The sequence below is a fragment of the Ictalurus furcatus genome, chromosome 14 (genome assembly GCF_023375685.1).
Source record: "Ictalurus furcatus strain D&B chromosome 14, Billie_1.0, whole genome shotgun sequence".
NCBI lineage: Eukaryota > Metazoa > Chordata > Actinopteri > Siluriformes > Ictaluridae > Ictalurus > Ictalurus furcatus.
Window position 1 is genome coordinate 8853374 of NC_071268.1, and position 20488 is coordinate 8873861.

The 20488-nt window shown below is 39.9% G+C and overlaps 1 protein-coding gene across 2 annotated transcripts in view; it reads left to right on the forward strand.

Moving 5' to 3' along the window:
- Positions 1-16795, forward strand: part of nr3c1 (nuclear receptor subfamily 3, group C, member 1 (glucocorticoid receptor)) — a 51871-nt gene extending 35076 nt beyond the window's left edge. For both annotated transcript variants that reach the window (XM_053640776.1, XM_053640777.1), the window contains 5 exons: positions 1005-1283; positions 4074-4218; positions 4691-4821; positions 6923-7080; positions 13540-16795. In XM_053640776.1, coding sequence (XP_053496751.1) covers positions 1005-1283; positions 4074-4218; positions 4691-4821; positions 6923-7080; positions 13540-13692 — 866 coding nt within the window. In that variant the 3' untranslated portion in view covers positions 13693-16795. The remainder of the gene's footprint in view (positions 1-1004; positions 1284-4073; positions 4219-4690; positions 4822-6922; positions 7081-13539) is intronic.
- The last annotated feature ends 3693 nt before the right edge of the window (positions 16796-20488 follow it).

A 20488-nucleotide genomic window follows, 5' to 3' on the forward strand; every position in this document is an offset into this window, starting at 1 on the left:
TCCTCGATTTTATATAATATGATACGTGATCTGCTATTATTTGATATTTTTTGTCAGCTCTAGTATACGTTCGTGTCACTTAAAGAACAAAAAGGGGCAAATTGTGTCACCGTCTTAAAGTGAAGAGAATTGCAGAGAGACAGTTTTTATATAATTTCATTATATAAACAGTTTCGATATTTCTTAATGCTTATATTGAGCTCGATTTTTGCATTTCCTGTCTGACCCGTTATGTACGCTCATCTTCAGCAGGTTAAATATTAAACGTCTTTCCTATTCACCATATGTACGGTACGTGCTCGCTACATTGAGTATAGCGTAATGGTGGTTTAGACCCAGTGCACTACGTGTCCAATACATAATAGATTGTAGATTCAGACACACAAAAACAGCTTCTAGAAAGGGTGTGTTGGAAATCAACTACTTAAATATTTAAAAATGGATTTTTGTCTTAAATATTCTGGAAATGTCAGGAGTATTTAGTAAAAGTCTATATATATATATGACGATAAACTATCGCATGAGTTGTCCATGTGAAGCCACAGGTATACCTTGCTGCAGAGCAGATGTCCATGTGGTGGAGTCTGACCTGACCCAGCTCCTCCTACCTATGCGAGTCGAGTCATAAGTCCAGGTGTGGGGGTGTGCTTCAGGCTGGACATGTGTGATTAACGTGTTGTTTTGTGTTGTACAGCATTGTGTGGGTTAGGGGTTATAGGAGGAGTTGGATGAAGTACAGCTCCACCCCCTGGACTTTTGGTTCTGCAGCAAGGATTATCTCTGTTCAAGCTTTTTTTTTTAGGGATCAAGTCTCAAGCCGTCAGTTTGGACAAATCGTAAACTTAGTATTGTAGGGTTTTATATATCTCCTATTTATTCTTAACCCAGAGAGAACCTTACCATACTAAGGTCACAAAATACGACTTCTAATACTAACTTTACCTAAATATCCACTCTGACTCGGCTGTTTCAAAACACTAACAGATAAACATCTCCTCCCCCAGCACGTAAATCCAAGAAGCTGAAGATGAAAGGTGTACAGCAGACGAACACGGCCGAGGTAACTCCTCCTCCGGCGCCCGAGGCGCGCTCGCTGGTGCCCAAAGCCATGCCGCAGCTGGTGCCCACCATGCTGTCACTGCTCAAAGCCATCGAGCCCGAGACCATTTACGCCGGCTACGACAGCACAGTCACAGACACCTCCACGCGGCTCATGACCACCCTGAACAGACTGGGAGGGCGCCAGTTCGTCTCCGCTGTCAAGTGGGCCAAAGCTCTGCCCGGTACTGACAACACGTACACTTCATTCACACGAGACTGTACGCCATAGATCGATGGAGAACATAGTGTAAATTCACATATCACCAGGGTCGGTGGATAAAGATGCTCACTGGCATTTTAAAACGAGTCAGGTGATTCAGTGGTTAATATCTGAAGTGTCCCTTCTGCCAGATTAGGACTATCATTACTGATACCATATAGTGCACATATTGATTGAAAATGGAATGAAATAAAACCTTGAACGTAACCGTTGTACAGGGTGTCCAAAAAGTCTCCATACAGTAGGGGACGGTGTTTGCCAGCGCCACGTCGGTTGTGCCTTCGTCAGTGGATATTCGTGGACGTCTACTTCTCCATTTGCAACACTTCAAGTCTTTTTGAATTTGTTGATAAGTTTGGCAGCCGTGTTGTGTGTGTGTGTGATGAGATCGGCACGTTTCCTGTTAAAGTCCATCGCAGCCTTGCGACAGCTTCCTGATCCAGCCATGAGAATGATTTCAATACATTCTTCTTTTGTCAAAGACTTTCTGGATCTCTGGAATATATATATATATATATATATAAAACTAAGTATGACTTAAACTAAGAGTCTTTTGGGACACCCTGTATTATTGTGTTATTATCCACCCTTAAAGACCTAAATTTGGTATATTTAGTATTAAGCAGAGTTTTGCCTGAGCGTGGACATTGAGACTTTAGTGTAGGGCTGAACAATTTGGAGAAATGATCTCAGCCCCTACAAAGTGCACGAGCATAATTACAAACTGTGTATAAAACCGGTCAGATGAAATGATCCTGTTCTTTGTATGAATGTTGAAACTCCTGTTACGTTGCTTTCACACTTTATACTTTCATACGTTTTTGTTTGCACCCCGTCCCCCCACCCCCCCATCTGCCACTGTGCACGTTTTGCATGTCATCCTGTGGGAAGCGTTTGGATAGCAGACAGGATGTGGGCGCTTTTAAAAAGCGGAACGCTCCAAAATGAGATCAGCTTTTCAGAGAAGCACCAATGTGAAGTGGTTTTTTTTTGTTTTGTTTTGTTTTTTTTTGTGGGTTTTTTTTTTTTTTTAAACCTTTCAATCAGTTTACAGCTTGGGGTGCAAAAGATAAAGCAGTAACATGGAGGACAGATTTGCAGCGTGCTGAATCAAAACTTATCTATTTTTCTAACTGTAGTTACATACAGCCAAAGCTACAGCGAAGACGAATCACCAACATTAAAGTGCACCTGTTATGGTTTTGAAATGTGCCTCATTTTTGTTTTAAAGCTCTCATGCGATAGATTTACATGCATCCAAGGTCAAGAAACACTTTAATGTGCTCATAATTTAAACTACAGAATTACCTTTTTCCCTTCAGTGTCACAAACGACTCGTTAAATGATCCGTTCTAAAGGATTCGTTCTAAACTCCTCCTTTCAGAGAGCATACTCTGCTCTGATTGGTCAGATGTCCCAGTCTGTTGGGATTGGTCTACCGCTGTCAGCGAGCAGCCGATGAAGACCAGAGGCAGGGCTTTTTGTTATAAACCTACGTAGATTAGTACAGGAAGAAAGTCTGGAATCACTAACGACTCGTTTCAGTTGTTCAGAATCGATTCCTTCTTTTAGGAGTCAATAACTCTGTTTGACCTGCGCTTTGATTTTTGAATCTTTTTACATTCACAAACAGCTCTATAACACACTACATGAAAGGTAATATCTGAAAATCCATAGTAGGTGCACTTTAAACTGTTCTTTATTTCTTCTTTATTACTGCTAACGATACACCTGATCTCCAAAGCGAGCTAAAATGATCTCAACCCTTAGCCACTGTGAACGTAATTTGCATTTTTCTGTCCCGTTTCCTCTGTTTTAGAACTAACAATCAGTGTTCACCTCAGGCATAAAAACACAATAGGATTAGAATTGAAATAATGTTCGTAACTTTGTTGTTCGCTATTGTTTTAGCTCTCTAAATTTAGAAGCACTTAAATAAATGAAGTGGGGGCGAAAACAGCAAAAACAGACTCGAGACTTGAATTTGTTCAGTTAAAAAAAAAAAAAAAGTCTAAAATAAACATATATCTATGCACTTTATAATACATTTGTATTTTAATTTCATTATAGACATATGTTTGATCGTGCTATATTTAGCTCGATTTTGCATTTCCTGTCTGATCCGTTATGTATTTTCATCTTCACCAGGCCAAATATTAAACGTCTTGCCTATTCACTATATATGCTCTGTACACACTGAGAATAAAATAATGGTGGTTTAGACCCAGTGCACTACGTGTCCTATAAACTATAGATTATAGATTATATTATAAATTATAGGCAAAAAAAACATCCTCCAGAAAGTGCCTGTTGGAAATCAACTGCATAAATATTTCACTGTGGGTTTTTGTCCTTGAATATTTCAGTATTTATAAAAATTTCAGTAGTATTCGGTGAAATCCAATCTGGCAGCCCTGTTGTGCAACATTAGACCAGAACACAAGCCCACGGCGTGCTGCGTATGCTTTAAGAAGTAGACCAAAACATTTGACCCTGTCCCGCGTTTGTAGCTGTGGTCTCATATCCAGTGTTCGGTGCTTCCTATTGGCTGAACTCGTCCACAGGCGTTTAACTGAAGCTTTTGGAGCGATGACATTTCGGTGATGGAGGTCGAAACCGAAATTGCCGCTCTTGTGATGTAAAACCCACACACTTCTGTATACACGTATTAGTTTGTATTGTAATTCAAACAAAGTAGAATAAAGCTCGACCTCAGCGTCGTGACGGCTCATGAACGCCTGCTTGTCTTTAGGTTTCCGAAACCTCCACCTGGATGATCAGATGACTCTGCTGCAGTCCTCCTGGCTCTTCCTCATGTCGTTCGGTTTGGGCTGGAGATCTTACCAGCAGTGTAACGGCAGCATGCTGTGTTTCGCCCCAGACCTGGTGATCAATGAGTACGTACACCTCCTAATCTCCTCAACGCACTCTGATCTGACTGTAGATGACCTTTTTGTGCTGATCCAGGGCCAGTTTAGATTAAGATGAGAAGACAAACAACTAATTTGGACTAATTTTTATAGCTAAATACCTTCTTTTTTTTTTTTTTTCACACAATAACCAACATCTGGAATATTACCGATATAATAATTAAAGAATGAAAATAAACACGCAAAGTCCTTCTGACGACAGGTGTATGTTTGCTCAGGCACGAGATGGAGGTAATGGAACAGGAAATAAATTTTTTTCCTATTTGTGTCGTACTCGCGTTCGCTTTTATCAACACTTTTATTCCATTTATTTCCAAATCCCCTAAACATAATCTCTATAATCCATTTTAGTAAACCATTTCCATTTTTAAACTTCATTTTAGTATTGTTGCGCTCGCAGTTAAACGCAGGAGAGTAACTGTTGTGAACGTGTGTGCAGGGAGAGGATGAAAATGCCCTACATGGGAGACCAGTGTGCCCAGATGCTGAAGATTTCCAATGAGTTTGGGAGACTGCAGGTGTCGAATGAGGAGTACCTGTGCATGAAGGTGCTTCTGCTGCTCAGCACAGGTGAGCAACCCACCACGGCACACGCCTCTCGGCTCACTCCTTACCCCGAGAGCTGTTTACACGCAGATGGTAATAGGATCACGTGATGCAGTGTAGCAGTTATATCAAGTCTAGTCTGATTATTTCAACAGAGTTTGTAAACTTTTAATCTGATATCTGTTGGAACATAACTAGACAAGAGAGAAAACTTACCTCATAGATAAGAGATGTGCCGTTTGCACCCAGAAAAAAAACCCCAACAACTTCCAAATAAATATTTATCATTAAAGCGACTGGTAAAAGTCAAATTTGCTTCCAGACAACTGACAAGAAATACATATGATGGGCCGTACTCTTTTTAAAAAAAAAAAATATTGGAGGCATTAAACATGATGGAGCATGTTTTTATAGGAAAATAATCAACGGTGCGATGTGACCTGATACGAGGCGGGTGCTTGGAATGGATTACTTTCCAATAACGCCGTGTCTTGAAGTTTTATTCCTCCTTACACCAATGTATTATTAATTAATAAACATTTCATATGCATTCACTTCATATAGTTTTTATCCATGAACTTTTTGTGTTATACTACACACCATGTCTGGAGAAGAAACGGCACTGCACATCACCACTATACCGTCAGTAAAGTTTGGAGGTGGAAGCATCATGGTGTTCCATCTCCAAAACATATTGATGGAATCGGATGGAAGCAACATCACTCCGTCATCAACCGGCCACGCACAGGAGCTCCTCGCAAGATTTCTGACCAGGGAGTCAGAAGAATAGTCAGAAGAGTAGCCCAAGAGCCAAGGACCACTCGGAAAGAGCTCCAGAAACACTTGGAGGCAGCAGATGCCATCGTCACAGAGAAAACAATAGGCGATGCACTCCACTGCTCACGCTCACCCCGCAAGACTCCATTACTAAAGAAAAGGCATGTCGAAGCTCGTTTAAAGTTTACTACAACTCATTTGGACAAGCCTATGAAATACTGGGAGAGTGTAGTCTGGTCAGACGAGAGCAAAATTGAACTTTTTGTCTGTCATACTACAGACCGTGTTTGGAGAAGAAATGGCACTGCACATCACCCTAAAAACACTACACCAACAGTGAAGTTTGGAGGTTAAAACATCATGGTGTGGGGCTGTTTTTCATCACATGGTACTGGCAGACAGGAGATTCTTGAGAAGAATCTGCTGCCATCCACCAGGATGATGAAGATGAGACGTGGGTGGAGCTTCCAGCAGGACAACGATCCAAAGCATACAGCAAAGGAAACTCTCAACTGGTTTCAGAGGAAAAAAAAAAATCAGGCTGTTAGAATGGTCCAGTCAATCACCTGACTCGAATCCAATTGAACAAGATTTAAAGACAATATGCTTAGGAGATTGGGTCAAAATCACACCTGGATACTGCGGCCCATTAATTTCTTCATACAGGAAGTGTCTTAAAGCTGTCATTACAAACAAAGGCTTCTCCACTAAGTATTAAATACATTTTAATTAGCGTGTTCAACACTTTCAATATTGCCGTGTGTGTACGTGTCCTGTCGCGGAATGCGGTGAAAACTCTCACACGACGTTAATAGTGTGATTAAGGTGTGTACATGTCTGTAACGCACTTCCATAATGCGACTAAAACAGGAATACTCCACACGTCTTAATTCCATTTGTGTTTACTACGAGTATGACTTTAATCGGATTAAGGTCATCAATAATCTCTGTTTACATGCTAGTTTCTTAATCAAATTATCATCTTAATCCGGGTAATATCGGATTATCGTTGTCCATGTAAACGTACTGAGTGTTGTATTGGCTACGCCTAATGCTTATGCAATGCCTCTGATAGACTTTCCCTCTTTTCTCATCTTCAAACCGGCCTGCTTTTCTCCCATAGACAGCTCTCTGATCTTCATGTTGGCTTATCCTTTTGAACAACAAATGCAGTCTTGACAGGTGAAACTGAAGTTTCAGAGGCGACTGTAACCGTGCTGGATTAGTTATTGCCGAAAATGTGTTGTTGGGTTTTGTTTTTATGGGGAGATGAACCAAAAGCATTGCTCAGTAAAATGTACACGTTACCCCTATTTATATGAAATAATACTTTGCCGTTCTTCCTCAGTGCCAAAGGACGGTCTGAAGAGCCAGGCTGTGTTCGATGAGATCAGGATGTCGTACATTAAAGAACTGGGAAAAGCCATCGTGAGGAGGGAAGAGAACTCCAGCCAGAACTGGCAACGATTCTACCAGCTCACTAAGCTACTGGACTCCATGCACGATGTAAGAGTCCTGCGATTCTGCACTTAGATACAAATAAGACACAAAACATGGGATACAATTCTGATATGAAATCCGTCTCCTCCCAGCTTTGATGCGATGTTATGCACAAAACCCGTCTTTCCATCGACGGATAATGTAGCACAAGGCATGTTTAGTGTCTGAAGTGTTTGTTTCTGTAGTGTTGCACCGGGCTAATGCAGAGAACGTTTAAAACAAGTCTGTCTCACTCAGAATCTGTCTTCAAACCATGACCTCTTCTTCAGCAACGTCACTTGTGGTCTGAGACACGGTAATCTATAAACATCACCACGTAGCTGAACTCTATAATGTAACGACAGCTGCAAGTCGAGATCAGATCATCACCCCCCAGGCCCTGCATCTCAGCGGTTTGAAGACAGAAAGCTGAAAGTCATGAAGACGTTGATATAGTTTCAGATTAAAGTTACATTTTTAAATGTGGACAATTCGTACTGTCGTTCATAATTATTCAGAAATGAGATGAATAATGTCAGTCCAAGCGTGTATATGAGCATCTGGACAAGTAACATTACCCTCAAAACTCCAGTGCAGGAATAAATAAGCAAAAGTCAGACAATAAACATGTCACTGCTGTGAAAAAGTATTCGCCCCATCCTGATTTCATCTGTTTTTGTGTATATCTCATACTGAATGGTTTCAGAAATGAAAACAAAATCTAAGATAAAACAAAGGCAACCTGAGTAAAGACAAAATATAGTTTGTTTGTTTTTTAAATGATACTTATTTATTGAAGCATAAAAGTTATCCTATACCAACTGGGCCTGTGTGAAAATGTATTTGCCCCCGTAGTTACTAATTCCCCAAATATATGAACATGCATTCATAACAGGGTTCAGCTGGACTAGACGCAACCTGATTACTGCAAACCCTGTTCAATCAAATCAACACTTGAATAGAACTTTTGTTTTATGTTGTGTTTTGTTTGAAGATCTAAAACTATTTAGTATGAGATATACACAAAAACTGAAATAATCAGGATGGGGCAGATACTTTTTCACAGCACTGTACATTTGGGCTGGGAGGACCATTTATATTCACACGTATGGCATTCGGCATTGACGCCCTTCTCCAATACGCCTTCTAACTATTATTATTATTTTATATATATATATATATATATATATATATATATATATATATATATATATATATACATATATATATATATATATATATATATATATATATATATATATATATATATATATAACTGAGTAGTTGAGGGTTAAGGGTCTGGGGCAGTGCTGGGATTTTTGCACTCACGGCCTTCTGATCAGTAGCCCAACATCTTAACCACTGAGCTACCTCTGCCATTTCTATACATTTTTCATCCGCTTTAAAAGGTCAAGCATTTTTAAAACGATTGCGTTTATTCACCGTTATTGTCGTCATCACCGTCTTTTTATTCAATACCGTTTACGATTCATCCTTCAGTATAGCAAGTGTGAAGTGTTTTCACGCACGTGATGTAGAGATGAACCGAAGCTAAATTTCTCGGCCAATACCGATAACCGATTATTCAGAGTCACATCGACCGATACCGATACCGATAGTTCTGCCTTTTATACCTTCTTCTAAATGAATAATAATTCATTCCACAATTCTGAAAGAAATGCAGATAAAAACTTTATTCTCTCCGTTTCAACAAGCTGTTTCACAGTAACTGCTCTCATCAACACAAAACACATGACTCACATTAACATTAACACATGAACTCAATTCTGAAGATTAAAGTGAGATTATTAACTTATCGAATGTTATTAATTCATATTAACAGAATTCATTGACTGAATTGTAAAAATCCTCCTGTTAGTCTCACATTCACTCAGCACAAACAAAAGCATTTCTACTTCATCATTAACATCAAACTGCTAATATACAATATCCACTTTTTATATATTAACATTAACTGGATATGAAATACTCTACTCTACAAATATAATTTTCTGTGTAATATATACTTTTTGTGAACTCTCCTTCAGCAGTAGTGTTGTATCAGTGTGAGGCGTGAGAGCTCAGCGTTCCTGTGTAAAATGTGTTGGGTTAAATCTGTATGAAGTGCTGATACTATAGCCCTGTTACACTTGATGTTTGGTAGTTAGTGCTGATGAGCACTAGATGGCAGCTGAAGAAGGAAGTGAAACCAGCGGTAGTGAAGCACACGCTGATGGTTTAGTGGAGAAAATACAGCAGAGAATAAACGAGCCACGCGGTTTAATTGATTCTTTAAACGTTAGCGGGACGTTCCGAGCAAATTAGCCGTATTTTAGACTCGATCACTGATTGGAGGATGACATCAGCGCTTTTATTCATGTTTAATGAGCAGTTACCGCAGTACCATTTAGAAGGTGATTAGTCCATAAATACACACACATACACACACACACACACACACACACGCACACACACTTTCATTCTCTAGCTGTCTGCTTATCCCTCATTCTTATTCGTTCTCTCTATTATTCTCTCTTATTCTTTCTCTGTCTCTCTAATTCTCTCTCTCTTTCTAATTCTGTGTCTCTCTAATTCTCTTCTAATTCTCTCTCTCTCTAATTCTCTCTCTCTCTAATTGTCTGTGTGTCTCTCTCTAATTCTTTCTCTAATTATCTCTCTTTCTAATTGTCTCTCTAATTCTGTGTCCCTCTTTAATTCTCTCTCTCTAATTCTCTCTGTGTGTCTCTCTCTAATTCTCTGTGTCTCTCTCTCTCTAATTCTCTCTCTCTAATTCTCTCTCTCCTAATTCTTTCTCCCTCTCCTAATTCTCTCCCTCTAATTCTCTCTGTGTGTCTCTCTCTAATTTTCTCTGTCCTAATTCTCTGTGTCTCTCTAATTCTCTCTCTCTAATTCTCTCAGTGTCTCTAATTCTCTCTCTCTAATTCTCTCTCTGTGTCTCTCTCTAATTCTCTCTGTGTTTCTCTCTAATTCTCTCTGTGTGTCTCTCTCTAATTCTCTCTGTCTCTCTCTAATTCTCTCTCTCCTAATTCTCTCTGTGTCTCTCTAATTCTCTCTCTCTAATTCTCTGTGTCTCTCTAATTCTCTCTCTCTAATTCTCTCTGTGTCTCTCTCTAATTCTCTCTCTCTAATTCTCCGTGTGTCTGTGTCTCTAATTCTCTCTCTCTAATTCTCTCAGTGTCTCTCTAATTCTCTCTCTAATTCTCTCTCTGTGTCTCTCTCTAATTCTGTGTTTCTCTCTAATTCTCTCTGTGTCTCTCTCTCTAATTCTCTCTCTCCTAATTCTCTCTCTCCTAATTCTCTGTGTCTCTCTAATTCTCTCTCTCTAATTCTCTCTGTGTCTCTCTAATTCTCTCTCTCTAATTCTCTGTCTCTCTCTAATTTTCTCTCTCCTAATTCTCTCTGTGTCTCTCTCTAATTCTCTCTCTAATTCTCTCTGTGTCTCTCTAATTCTCTCTCTCTAATTCTCTCTGTGTCTCTCTCTAGTTCTCTCTGTGTCTCTCTCTCTAATTCTCTCTCTCCTAATTCTCTCTGTGTCTCCCTCTCCTAATTATCTCCCTCTAATTCTCTCTGTGTGTCTCTCCTAATTCTCTCTGTCTCTCTCCTAATTATCTCCCTCTAATTCTCTCTGTGTCTCTCTCCTAATTCTCTCTCTCTCCTAATTCTCTCTCTCTAATTCTCTCTGTGTCTCTCTCCTAATTCTCTCCCTCTAATTCTCTCTGTGTGTCTCTATCTAATTCTCTCTCTAATTCAATTTCAATTCAAAGTACTTTATTGACATGATTGTTTACATACAATATTGCCAAAGCGTCAATATACATAAGAAAGGAGAATTCAAAAAACAACAATTATGCTGGAATAAAATGTAAATAAAAATGAAAAATAAAGTGGCGGAATGCTAGGTGCCAGTGTAGGACAAACGTAGAAAGGTTACAGTAATTCTGTACATCAGTGCAATAAAATAAGACGGTGAGGTAGACGAGAGTAAATGAGCAGTACGAGTGTGTACGATGGTCCAGTGAGATGTGATCAGAGCAGTAGTTGGTTTGTGAGCATGTCCAGGTCAGAGATGAATTTTACTGCAGTAGGTGCGTGACTCCGCCCCCAGCCGCACCTGCATTCGTTTGTTTCTGATAGGCTGGAAAACGCCGGTAAGAGCTTAGAGAATTTTTCCAGGTATTTTTCCTCTTGTGTCATGGAAGGTATTACAGTGAAGGAATAAGTGTGCCTCTGTCTCAACCTCACCTAATTCTCTCTCTCTCTCTCTCTCTCTCTCTCTCTCTCTAATTCTCTCTCTCTCTCTTTCTCTTATTCTCTCTCATTAATTATCTCTCTCTAATTCTCTCTCTCTCTCTCTCTAATTCTCTCTCTCTTTCTCTCATTCTCTCTCATTAATTATCTCTCTCTAATTCTCTCTCTCTCTCTCTCTAATTCTCTCTCTCTTTCTCTCATTCTCTCTCATTAATTATCTCTCTCTAATTCTCTCTCTCTTTCTCTCTCTCTTTCTCTCATTCTCTCTCATTAATTATCTCTCTCTAATTCTCTCTCTCTCTCTAATTCTCTCTCTCTCTCTCTAATTCTCTCTCTTTCATTCTCTCTCATTAATTCTCTCTCTCTCTCTCTCATTCTCTCTCTCTTTCTCTCATTATCTCTCTCTAATTCTCTCTCTCTCTCTCTCATTAATTATCTCTCTCTAATTCTCTCTTTCTCTCATTCTCTCATTAATTATCTCTCTCTAATTCTCTCTCTCTCTAATTCTCTCTCTCTTTCTCTCTCATTAATTATCTCTCTCTAATTCTCTCTCTCTTTCTCTCATTCTCTCTCATTAATTATCTCTCTCTAATTCTCTCTCTCTTTCTCTCATTCTCTCTCATTAATTATCTCTCTCTAATTATCTCTCTCTAATTCTCTCTCTCTTTCTCTCATTCTCTCTCATTAATTATCTCTCTCTAATTCTCTCTCTCTCTCATTCTCTCTCTCTAATTCTCTCTCTCTCTCTCTAATTCTCTCTCTCTTTCATTCTCTCTCATTAATTCTCTCTCTCTCTCTCTCTCTCTTTCTCTCATTATCTCTCTCTAATTCTCTCTCTCTCTTTCTCTCTCATTAATTATCTCTCTCTAATTCTCTCTTTCTCTCATTCTCTCTCATTAATTATCTCTCTCTAATTCTCTCTCTCTTTCTCTCTCATTAATTATCTCTCTCTAATTCTCTCTCTCTCTTTCTCTCTCATTAATTATCTCTCTCTAATTCTCTCTCTCTTTCTCTCTCATTAATTATCTCTCTCTAATTCTCTCTTTCTCTCATTCTCTCTCATTAATTCTCTCTCTCTCTCTAATTCTCTCTCTCTTTCTCTCTCATTAATTCTCTCTCTCTAATTCTCTCTCTCTCTTTCTCTCTCATTAATTATCTCTCTCTAATTCTCTCTTTCTCTCATTCTCTCTCATTATCTCTCTCTAATTCTCTCTCTCTCTCTCTAATTCTCTCTCTCTCTTTCTCTCATTAATTATCTCTCTCTAATTCTCTCTCTCTCATTCTCTCTCTCTCTCTCTTTCTCTCATTCTCTCATTAATTCTCTCTCTCTAATTCTCTCTCTCTCTCATTCTCTCTCTCTCTCTCTTTCTCTCATTCTCTCTCATTAATTCTCTCTCTCTCATTCTTTCTCATTAATTCTCTCTCTCTAATTCTCTCTCTCTCTTTCTCTCTCATTAATTATCTCTCTCTAATTCTCTCTCTCTCATTCTCTCTCATTAATTCTCTCTCTCTAATTCTCTCTCTCTCTCATTCTCTCTCTCTCTCTTTCTCTCATTCTTTCTCATTAATTCTCTCTCTCATTCTTTCTCATTAATTATCTCTCTCTAATTCTCTCTCTCTCTTTCTCTCATTAATTATCTCTCTCTAATTCTCTCTTTCTCTCATTCTCTCTCATTAATTATCTCTCTCTAATTCTCTCTCTCTTTCTCTCTCATTAATTATCTCTCTCTAATTCTCTCTCTCTCTCTTTCTCTCTCATTAATTATCTCTCTCTAATTCTCTCTTTCTCTCATTCTCTCTCATTATCTCTCTCTAATTCTCTCTCTAATTCTCTCTCTCTCTCTCTCTCTCATTCTCTCTCATTATCTCTCTCTAATTCTCTCTCTAATTCTCTCTCTCTCTAATTCTCTCTCTCTTTCTCTCTCTCTCTCATTATCTCTCTAATTCTCTCTCTAATTCTCTCTCTCTCTAATTCTCTCTCTCTATTCTCTCTCTCTCTCATTCTCTCTCATTATCTCTCTCTAATTCTCTCTCTCTCTCTCATTAATTATCTCTCTCTAATTCTCTCTCTCTCTCATTCTCTCTCTCTCTCTTTCTCTCATTCTCTCTCATTAATTCTCTCTCTCTCATTCTTTCTCATTAATTCTCTCTCTCTAATTCTCTCTCTCTCACTTTCATCCTCTCTCTCTCTCTCTTTCATCCTGTCTCTCTCCCCAGATGGTGGGTGGACTGATGAACTTCTGCTTCTACACGTTTGTGAATAAGTCTCTGAGCGTGGAGTTCCCCGAGATGCTCGCCGAGGTCATCAGCAACCAACTACCAAAAATCAAAGCCGGGAGCGTCAAGCCGCTGCTCTTTCACCAGAAATGAAAGGGGGAAGAAAAAAAAAAACCCCAAACTTTTTTTTTTTTCCAGCAGCGGGACAACATGCCTTAAAGCTACACCACATCACCAAGCGTTCCTCACGAACCACCCAGAGGGACGGAGAGACACGGGGGCAGTGGATGAAGGGCTTATGAGGGGAAGAGACATGGTGTCGGGGATGGATGGGGAACAGTATGCAACAGATCCAGCACAGAACAACGACGGACAAGTTTAAAGACGGGTAAACGATAGAAAACTAGACAGTGACTACAGTCTGAATAATAGTGTAGTGGATGAAAAAAACAACTTATATTATAAATGTTGTCTCAGGTGTTTGATTCTCAACATTACAATAAGTAGTAAAGCTATCTCTACACATCGTCTGATTTTTTTTTTTTTGTTTATTTTTTGAGCAAAAGCAATGCCATAGCGCGCACTGTCACTGCTCACTCCGCTCGATTTTCACATCTTTCATTTCTGTCCAAACAAATACAGATTTATTACGTCATCTGATATGCATCCTGTCTGAATGAATCATTTCAGTAATGTGTACAGCGATTATAGCTTTGACGTTGCTTGAAGTTAGAGAAGTTGAGTACTTACACAAGACATATCTTTTTTTTTTGTTTTGTTTTGTTTTGTTGTTTTTTTTTTCTATTTTAATGCTCACGATTTGCTAACCGCTTTACTGAATCTCACAATTATACAATTATAGCAAAAAGGGAAAATATGTGCCTTTTTTTGAGCTTGGTCCCATTTTAGCCGTTCTTTTCTGTAACAGTGCGTACCGAGCGTTCTGCATCCATCATGTTCGATATTATATTTGATTGTATTTTTATACCCACTTGCACTGGCGGTTTTATTTTCCTTTTAACCCGACACGGCCGTATTTCAGTTCCTGGCAGCTCCGTGATGATATAGCGTGAACTAACCTAATCTTTCTCGGTATCGACATTTAGGAGTCTGATCCGCAAGTCACATCTTTCCCACGTCGGCCCGTCGGACGCGACTAAAATGCGATTTTAAGCACTTTTTTTCCACTCCTTTTAAACGCTTTAAAAGACGGGAAAGATCGCAGGTTTGCGTGCGAGCGGTGGAGCTTGTGTGTTTAAGTGTTTGCCACGTTGGATTTGTTTTCGTCGTTTGTTGACCGGTGTAGGAATGAATTCATGCAATGTGAATCGCGCTTATGATTTCTGTTCATTTATGGTCCTTTTTGTTTTTGTGTTGTCGTTGCTGATTTACGGAGGAAAAGCCAATCATACAAACGAAACAATACAGACTTTCACTCATGAATAATGAATGAACCATCCTGCATATACAGACCGCCTCACTGAACGGTAGTGAATGAAATACAGTACAATCATTATAGAGCGCTCTCGCGCTCTCTCTCTCTCTCTCTCTCTCTCTCTCTCCCTCTCTCTCTCTCTCTCTCTCTCTCTCAGTCTCACACACACACACACACACACGCAGTACGCGTCTCAGCTTAATGCCGTTGTTCCTTAGACGCTCGTGTATGTTATCCTCGCTCTGCTGTTTAATCAGTCTAACTAACACTTGTGGTTATAACCTTACTCAGTCCATTTCTCAGATAATGAGCAACGTGCTAGCCTCATACTCACTTCTCGGGGAATTTCTACAAGCCTGTATTTGTTGTATTCTACTCTTTCTGTGCCAAAATGTGTATTACTTTCTGATTTTTCGACGCGTAAAACTGTGCTCGTCTTAACAGTTGTCAAGAGTTCTGCTGAGCAGGAAATGGAGAAAAAGGAAAAGGAAAAAAAAAAAAAAAAAAAAGATGGAATATTTTCATTTTCCTCTGTTAAAGCTTATTACATGTTTAATACATGAATAAAAAGACCCGATTATACCTAGTGTCCCTTTGTTCACCAAGTTCTCTGGGATCAGCAGCAGCCAGCTATGAGAAATCAAAGCTATGAGCCATTAAGCTGTAGCTCTTTCTCCAGAGATGGAGAAACGGAAGCCTTCTGGCAGCAGGACAACACGCCTCGAAGCTACACTATAGCACCAAGTGTTCCTCGTAGTGAAGGGAATTATGGTTTTACGGAATTCATTTTTCAGCTGTCGAACGCATTGTTGATGAGAGAGGTCCGACTGGTTTGAGCTGACAGGAGGCTACAGTAACTCAAGTAACCGTGCTTTTACAACCACGGTGAGCAGACAAGCATCTCCGAATGCACAACACGTGGCTGTTGTAGCCCATCCGCTTCAATGTCCAACATCAGCCGCAAGACCACATCAGGTTCCACTCCTGTCAGCCAAGAACTGGAAAATTGCTAAAAAGTTTGAACATTTTTTCCCCACCTTTTTCTAGCGTTCTGTGTAATCCGTCTGCCAAAAATGTAATACGTTGGACGTCATCTATCTATCTAGAATGGTGGTGCCATCAAATTACCGGCTTGACTGATACGCAGGTACAGGGTGGTTTGTACTGCAAGCTTCTTTTTGTGTGATTGCAGCCATACCGGACGTGTTATTTACACCATTTGCATCAGATTTTAAGAGTCCTTTCAAAATCTGTTGGAAACATCCTCCTGTCGATCACGTTCTGGTTTATGGGTCTCTCTAGCGCCATTTTGAAATTCACGAGTCAGAAAATTTTGGGGATGCGACTTTAGCCAAAAATGTATCTTTTCGTAACGTTTATCTACAAAAAGCACTTTCTATGATCATCCCTTACACAACATGTGGTTTTGTTTGGTTTGTTTGTTGTTGTTTTTTTTTTTTTTTTAAAATGTTGGAACTACGAGCCAGTGTTTTAATGCCTTAATTCCAGTAAACCTTCCAGGTTAATAGATCGATCACTGGATCAGATTTAGTGACCTGCAGGGGTTGCCGGAATTAAGGCTTGGAAACACTTGCTTGTAGTTCCAACAGTGTTTTAATGCCTTAATACCAGTAACTCCTGCAGGTCACTAAATCTCTCACTGGATCAGATGTTTTTGGTTTTTGTAATAAACACATTAAATTACTTCATCAATCATTCATTTGTTTGAAGCTTTTCAGTAGCTGACAAAAATGATAGATTATTAAAAAAAAAAAAAAAGTCAGTGTTTGTCAGGCTGTAATTAAACGCCTTTCAAAGAGATGTGATGATGTGTGGTGTTTTATTGAGATGCGTCGAGGTTATGACTTTTTGGCGATCAAATTTGTTATACGTTTAATCGCAAATAAGGATTTATTTAGTTTTCTGTTGACAGTACTCTAGTCTTATAAACACAACATTAATGCACATACAGTTGTTTGCAGAAGTATGGGCACCACTGGCCAAATGACACGTTTTAATGTGATAGATTTTTGAAGTGTAAAGAGGTAAACAGAACTGCTGCATCTAACTAATTAAAGACATGAGATGTTTTAAAGTTGCTAGAAAAAAAAAATGAAATGGTAATTGTGCCACATAATAAATTCTCTCTCAGCAAACCTTGTGCTAACATTCAACACCGATGGGGTCGTCTAAGCAGCTTCCATCTTCTATACCGCTTTATCCTTTTCAGGGTCACGGGGAACCTGGAGCCTATCCCAGGGAGCATCGGGCACAAGGCGGGGTACACCCTGGACAGGGTGCCAATCCATCGCAGGGCACACACACACCCATTCATACACTACGGACACTTTGGACACACCAATCAGCCTACCATGCATGTCTTTGAACTGGGGGAGGAAACCGGGGGAGGAAACCCCCGCAGCACGGGGAGAACATGCAAACTCCGCACACACAGGGCCACGGTGGGAATCGAACCCCCAACCCTGGAGGTGTGAGGCGAACGTGCTAACCACTAATCCACCGTGCGCCCCAGCTTCCATCTTGCATGTCGTAAATGTCATTAATAAATGACAATTAAGAGGAACTGTGGAAATCAAAGCAAGATCTAGAAGGCCAAGAAAACTTTCAGGTAGAAGTGCTCATATGCTGGCAGACACGCATAGCGAAACCCCCCAGAATTACACTAATGACCGGCAGGAAGGTTTCGCTGACACAGAATGGTGGTGTATCGTTCTATTCTGCGGTGTTAATTCCACAAACATGATCTGCATGGAAGAGTCATCAGAAAGGGAACCTCACCTCACAATAGTCAACGTCTATTTTGTGTAAAAAAAACATCTAGATAAGGGAGAGGCATTTTGGAAACAAGTGTGGACTGATGACGTAAAAAATGGAACTTGGGTCACAAACACCAAAGGTTTGCTTGGAGAAAAGAAACGCCAGTGACAAGGGGAAACATTGCACACAGACGCTGCACAGATGGAAGAACGGATTCCAGTAAATATCGGAAGCGAATGTGATGCAGTCAGTCAAGACATTGGAAAAGAGCTTGGCTTCTGTAACTGGACAATGATCCAAAACTACTTCACAAAACGCAATCTGAACCTTTTTGAACGGCCCTCACAGTCCCCTGACTTGAACAACATTTTAAATGCGTAGGTAGATCTTAAATATGCTGTGCATGCAAGACAGCATAAGAATAACTCGGTCAAACCTAGAAGCATTCTGCAAGGAAGAGTGGGTGAAAATTCCTTAAACAAGAACAGGAAGACTCCTAGCTGGCTACACGAAGCTTTTGCAAGCTGTGATAACTGCCAAAGGTGGTGTTACTTAGTATTGACTAAGTAGAGTGTCAAAACTTTTGCACATGCCACAATTTATTTCTTTCTTTCTTTTAAATTAAGGTCATCAAATACAGTCGGGGAAATAAGTATTGAACACGTCAACATTTTTTTTCAGTAAATATATTTCCAATGAGGTTATTCACGTGACTTTTTCACCAGACTTCAGTATTAACTCAAGAAATCCAGAAATATAAAGAATTCACAACATTAACGACCATAAATAAAGTTATGTGTAATAAAGAGGAATGACACAGGAAAAAAGTACTGAACACGCTAAGAAAAAGCAGTTCTCCAAGGCAAGGTAAGGCAAGGAACCAGCTGAAATCTGTAAGTAATCATACCTCCTATCTGTGCAAATTAATATCAGCTGGGTTAGTAAACTGATGGTCTATAAAAAGGCTTTTCGTTACCAAGGTGTCCGACAAGAAACATCTCATGATGGGTAAAAGCAAAGAGCTCTACCAAGACCTTCACAACATTATTGTTGCGAAACATATTGATGGAATCGGATACAGATGTATTTCAAAACTTCTTAATCCCCCAGTAAGCACCACTGGGGCCGTTATCCACAAGTGGAAGCAGCATCACTCCGTCATCAACCGGCCACGCACAGGAGCTCCTCGCAAGATTTCTGACCAGGGAGTCAGAAGAATAGTCAGAAGAGTAGCCCAAGAGCCAAGGACCACTCGGAAAGAGCTCCAGAAACACTTGGAGGCAGCAGGTGCCATCGTCACAGAGAAAACAATAGGCAATGCACTCCACTGCTCGCACTCACCCCACAAGACTCCATTACTAAAGAAAAGGCATGTCGACTTGTTTAAAGTCTGCTACAACTCATTTGGACAGGTCTATGAAATAAAAAGATTTTTGGCTGTCATACTACACACCATGTTTGGAGAAGAAATGGCACTGCACATCACCCTAAAAACACTATACCAACAGTGAAGTTTGGAGGTCGAAGAATCATGGTGTGGGGCTGTTTTTCATCACATGGTACTGGCAGACTTCATATAACTGAAGGAACGATGAATGGAGCCCTTTACCAGGAGATTCTTGAGAAGAATCTGCTGCAGTTCACCAGGACGATGAAGATGAGACGTGGGTGGAGCTTCCAGCAGGACAACGATCCAAAGCATACAGACTCAGGCATGAGGCGGGGGACACCCTGGACCATCGCAGGGCACAATCGCACACACATTCACACTCTACAGATGATTTAGAGATGCCAGTCAACCTACAGCGTATGTATTTGGATTGGGGGAGGAAGCCAGAGTACCTGGAGGAAACCCTCGCAGCACATGCAAACTCAGGGCAGAGGCGGGATACGAACCCCCAACCCCAGCGGTGCATCTTTACACTGTTACAGAAAAGAAATAAAGGCAGAATTTGAGTTTGGGGCTGGTTTGTACTGCTCATTTTATTGGTTTACTTTTGTGTCATAAACCTGGCAACCCTCTAGCGTGGATAGTCAGTGAGTCAGATCATGTAGCTCACCTATAAGAGCTAACTGTTTCAACTCCTAAATAGTTATATTGACTTTTTTTTTGTTCTAAACTGTACAAAGTTTGTGAATTTTTCTCCAACATCCAATTATCAAAACAACACCTCTTTGCACTGCATTGTATGAATTCTAGATAAATAATGATTCTGTGTAACCAAGCCAATACACGTGTGCATATAGTGAGCATCCCTGCATTAATGTTATTCAAGTACATGCACTTTATTAAGAAGATTCATTTTCATTTGTACTGATAATCACCTCCCGTAATACGCTTTGTGTACATCTTCAACAAGCAGAAGTTTCATTCCCCATCCCCATTTTTTATTCAATTGCTCAACAAGAGTAATGTCATTGCCTACATCTACAACAAAGGGAAAAGAAGAAACCCAAATGACTTATACATGCAAGGTTCACATGAAGGAGCCGGTCGAAGGGCCGACAACATACTGTACGTCTCACGGATAAAGATTTGCACTTACCAAAAACAAGTTGTTCTCAAGACACTAGTTCACTCCAGAAGAGGATAATGTCACTTGTATACTGTTCATTTCTGCTGTAATTATAAAGCCTGGTCTGTGTTCAACGCAGGACTCTTATACACATACACTCACTTCATGAGAAACACCTGTCCAAACAGCCAATGATGTGGCAGCAGTATAATGCAGGTTC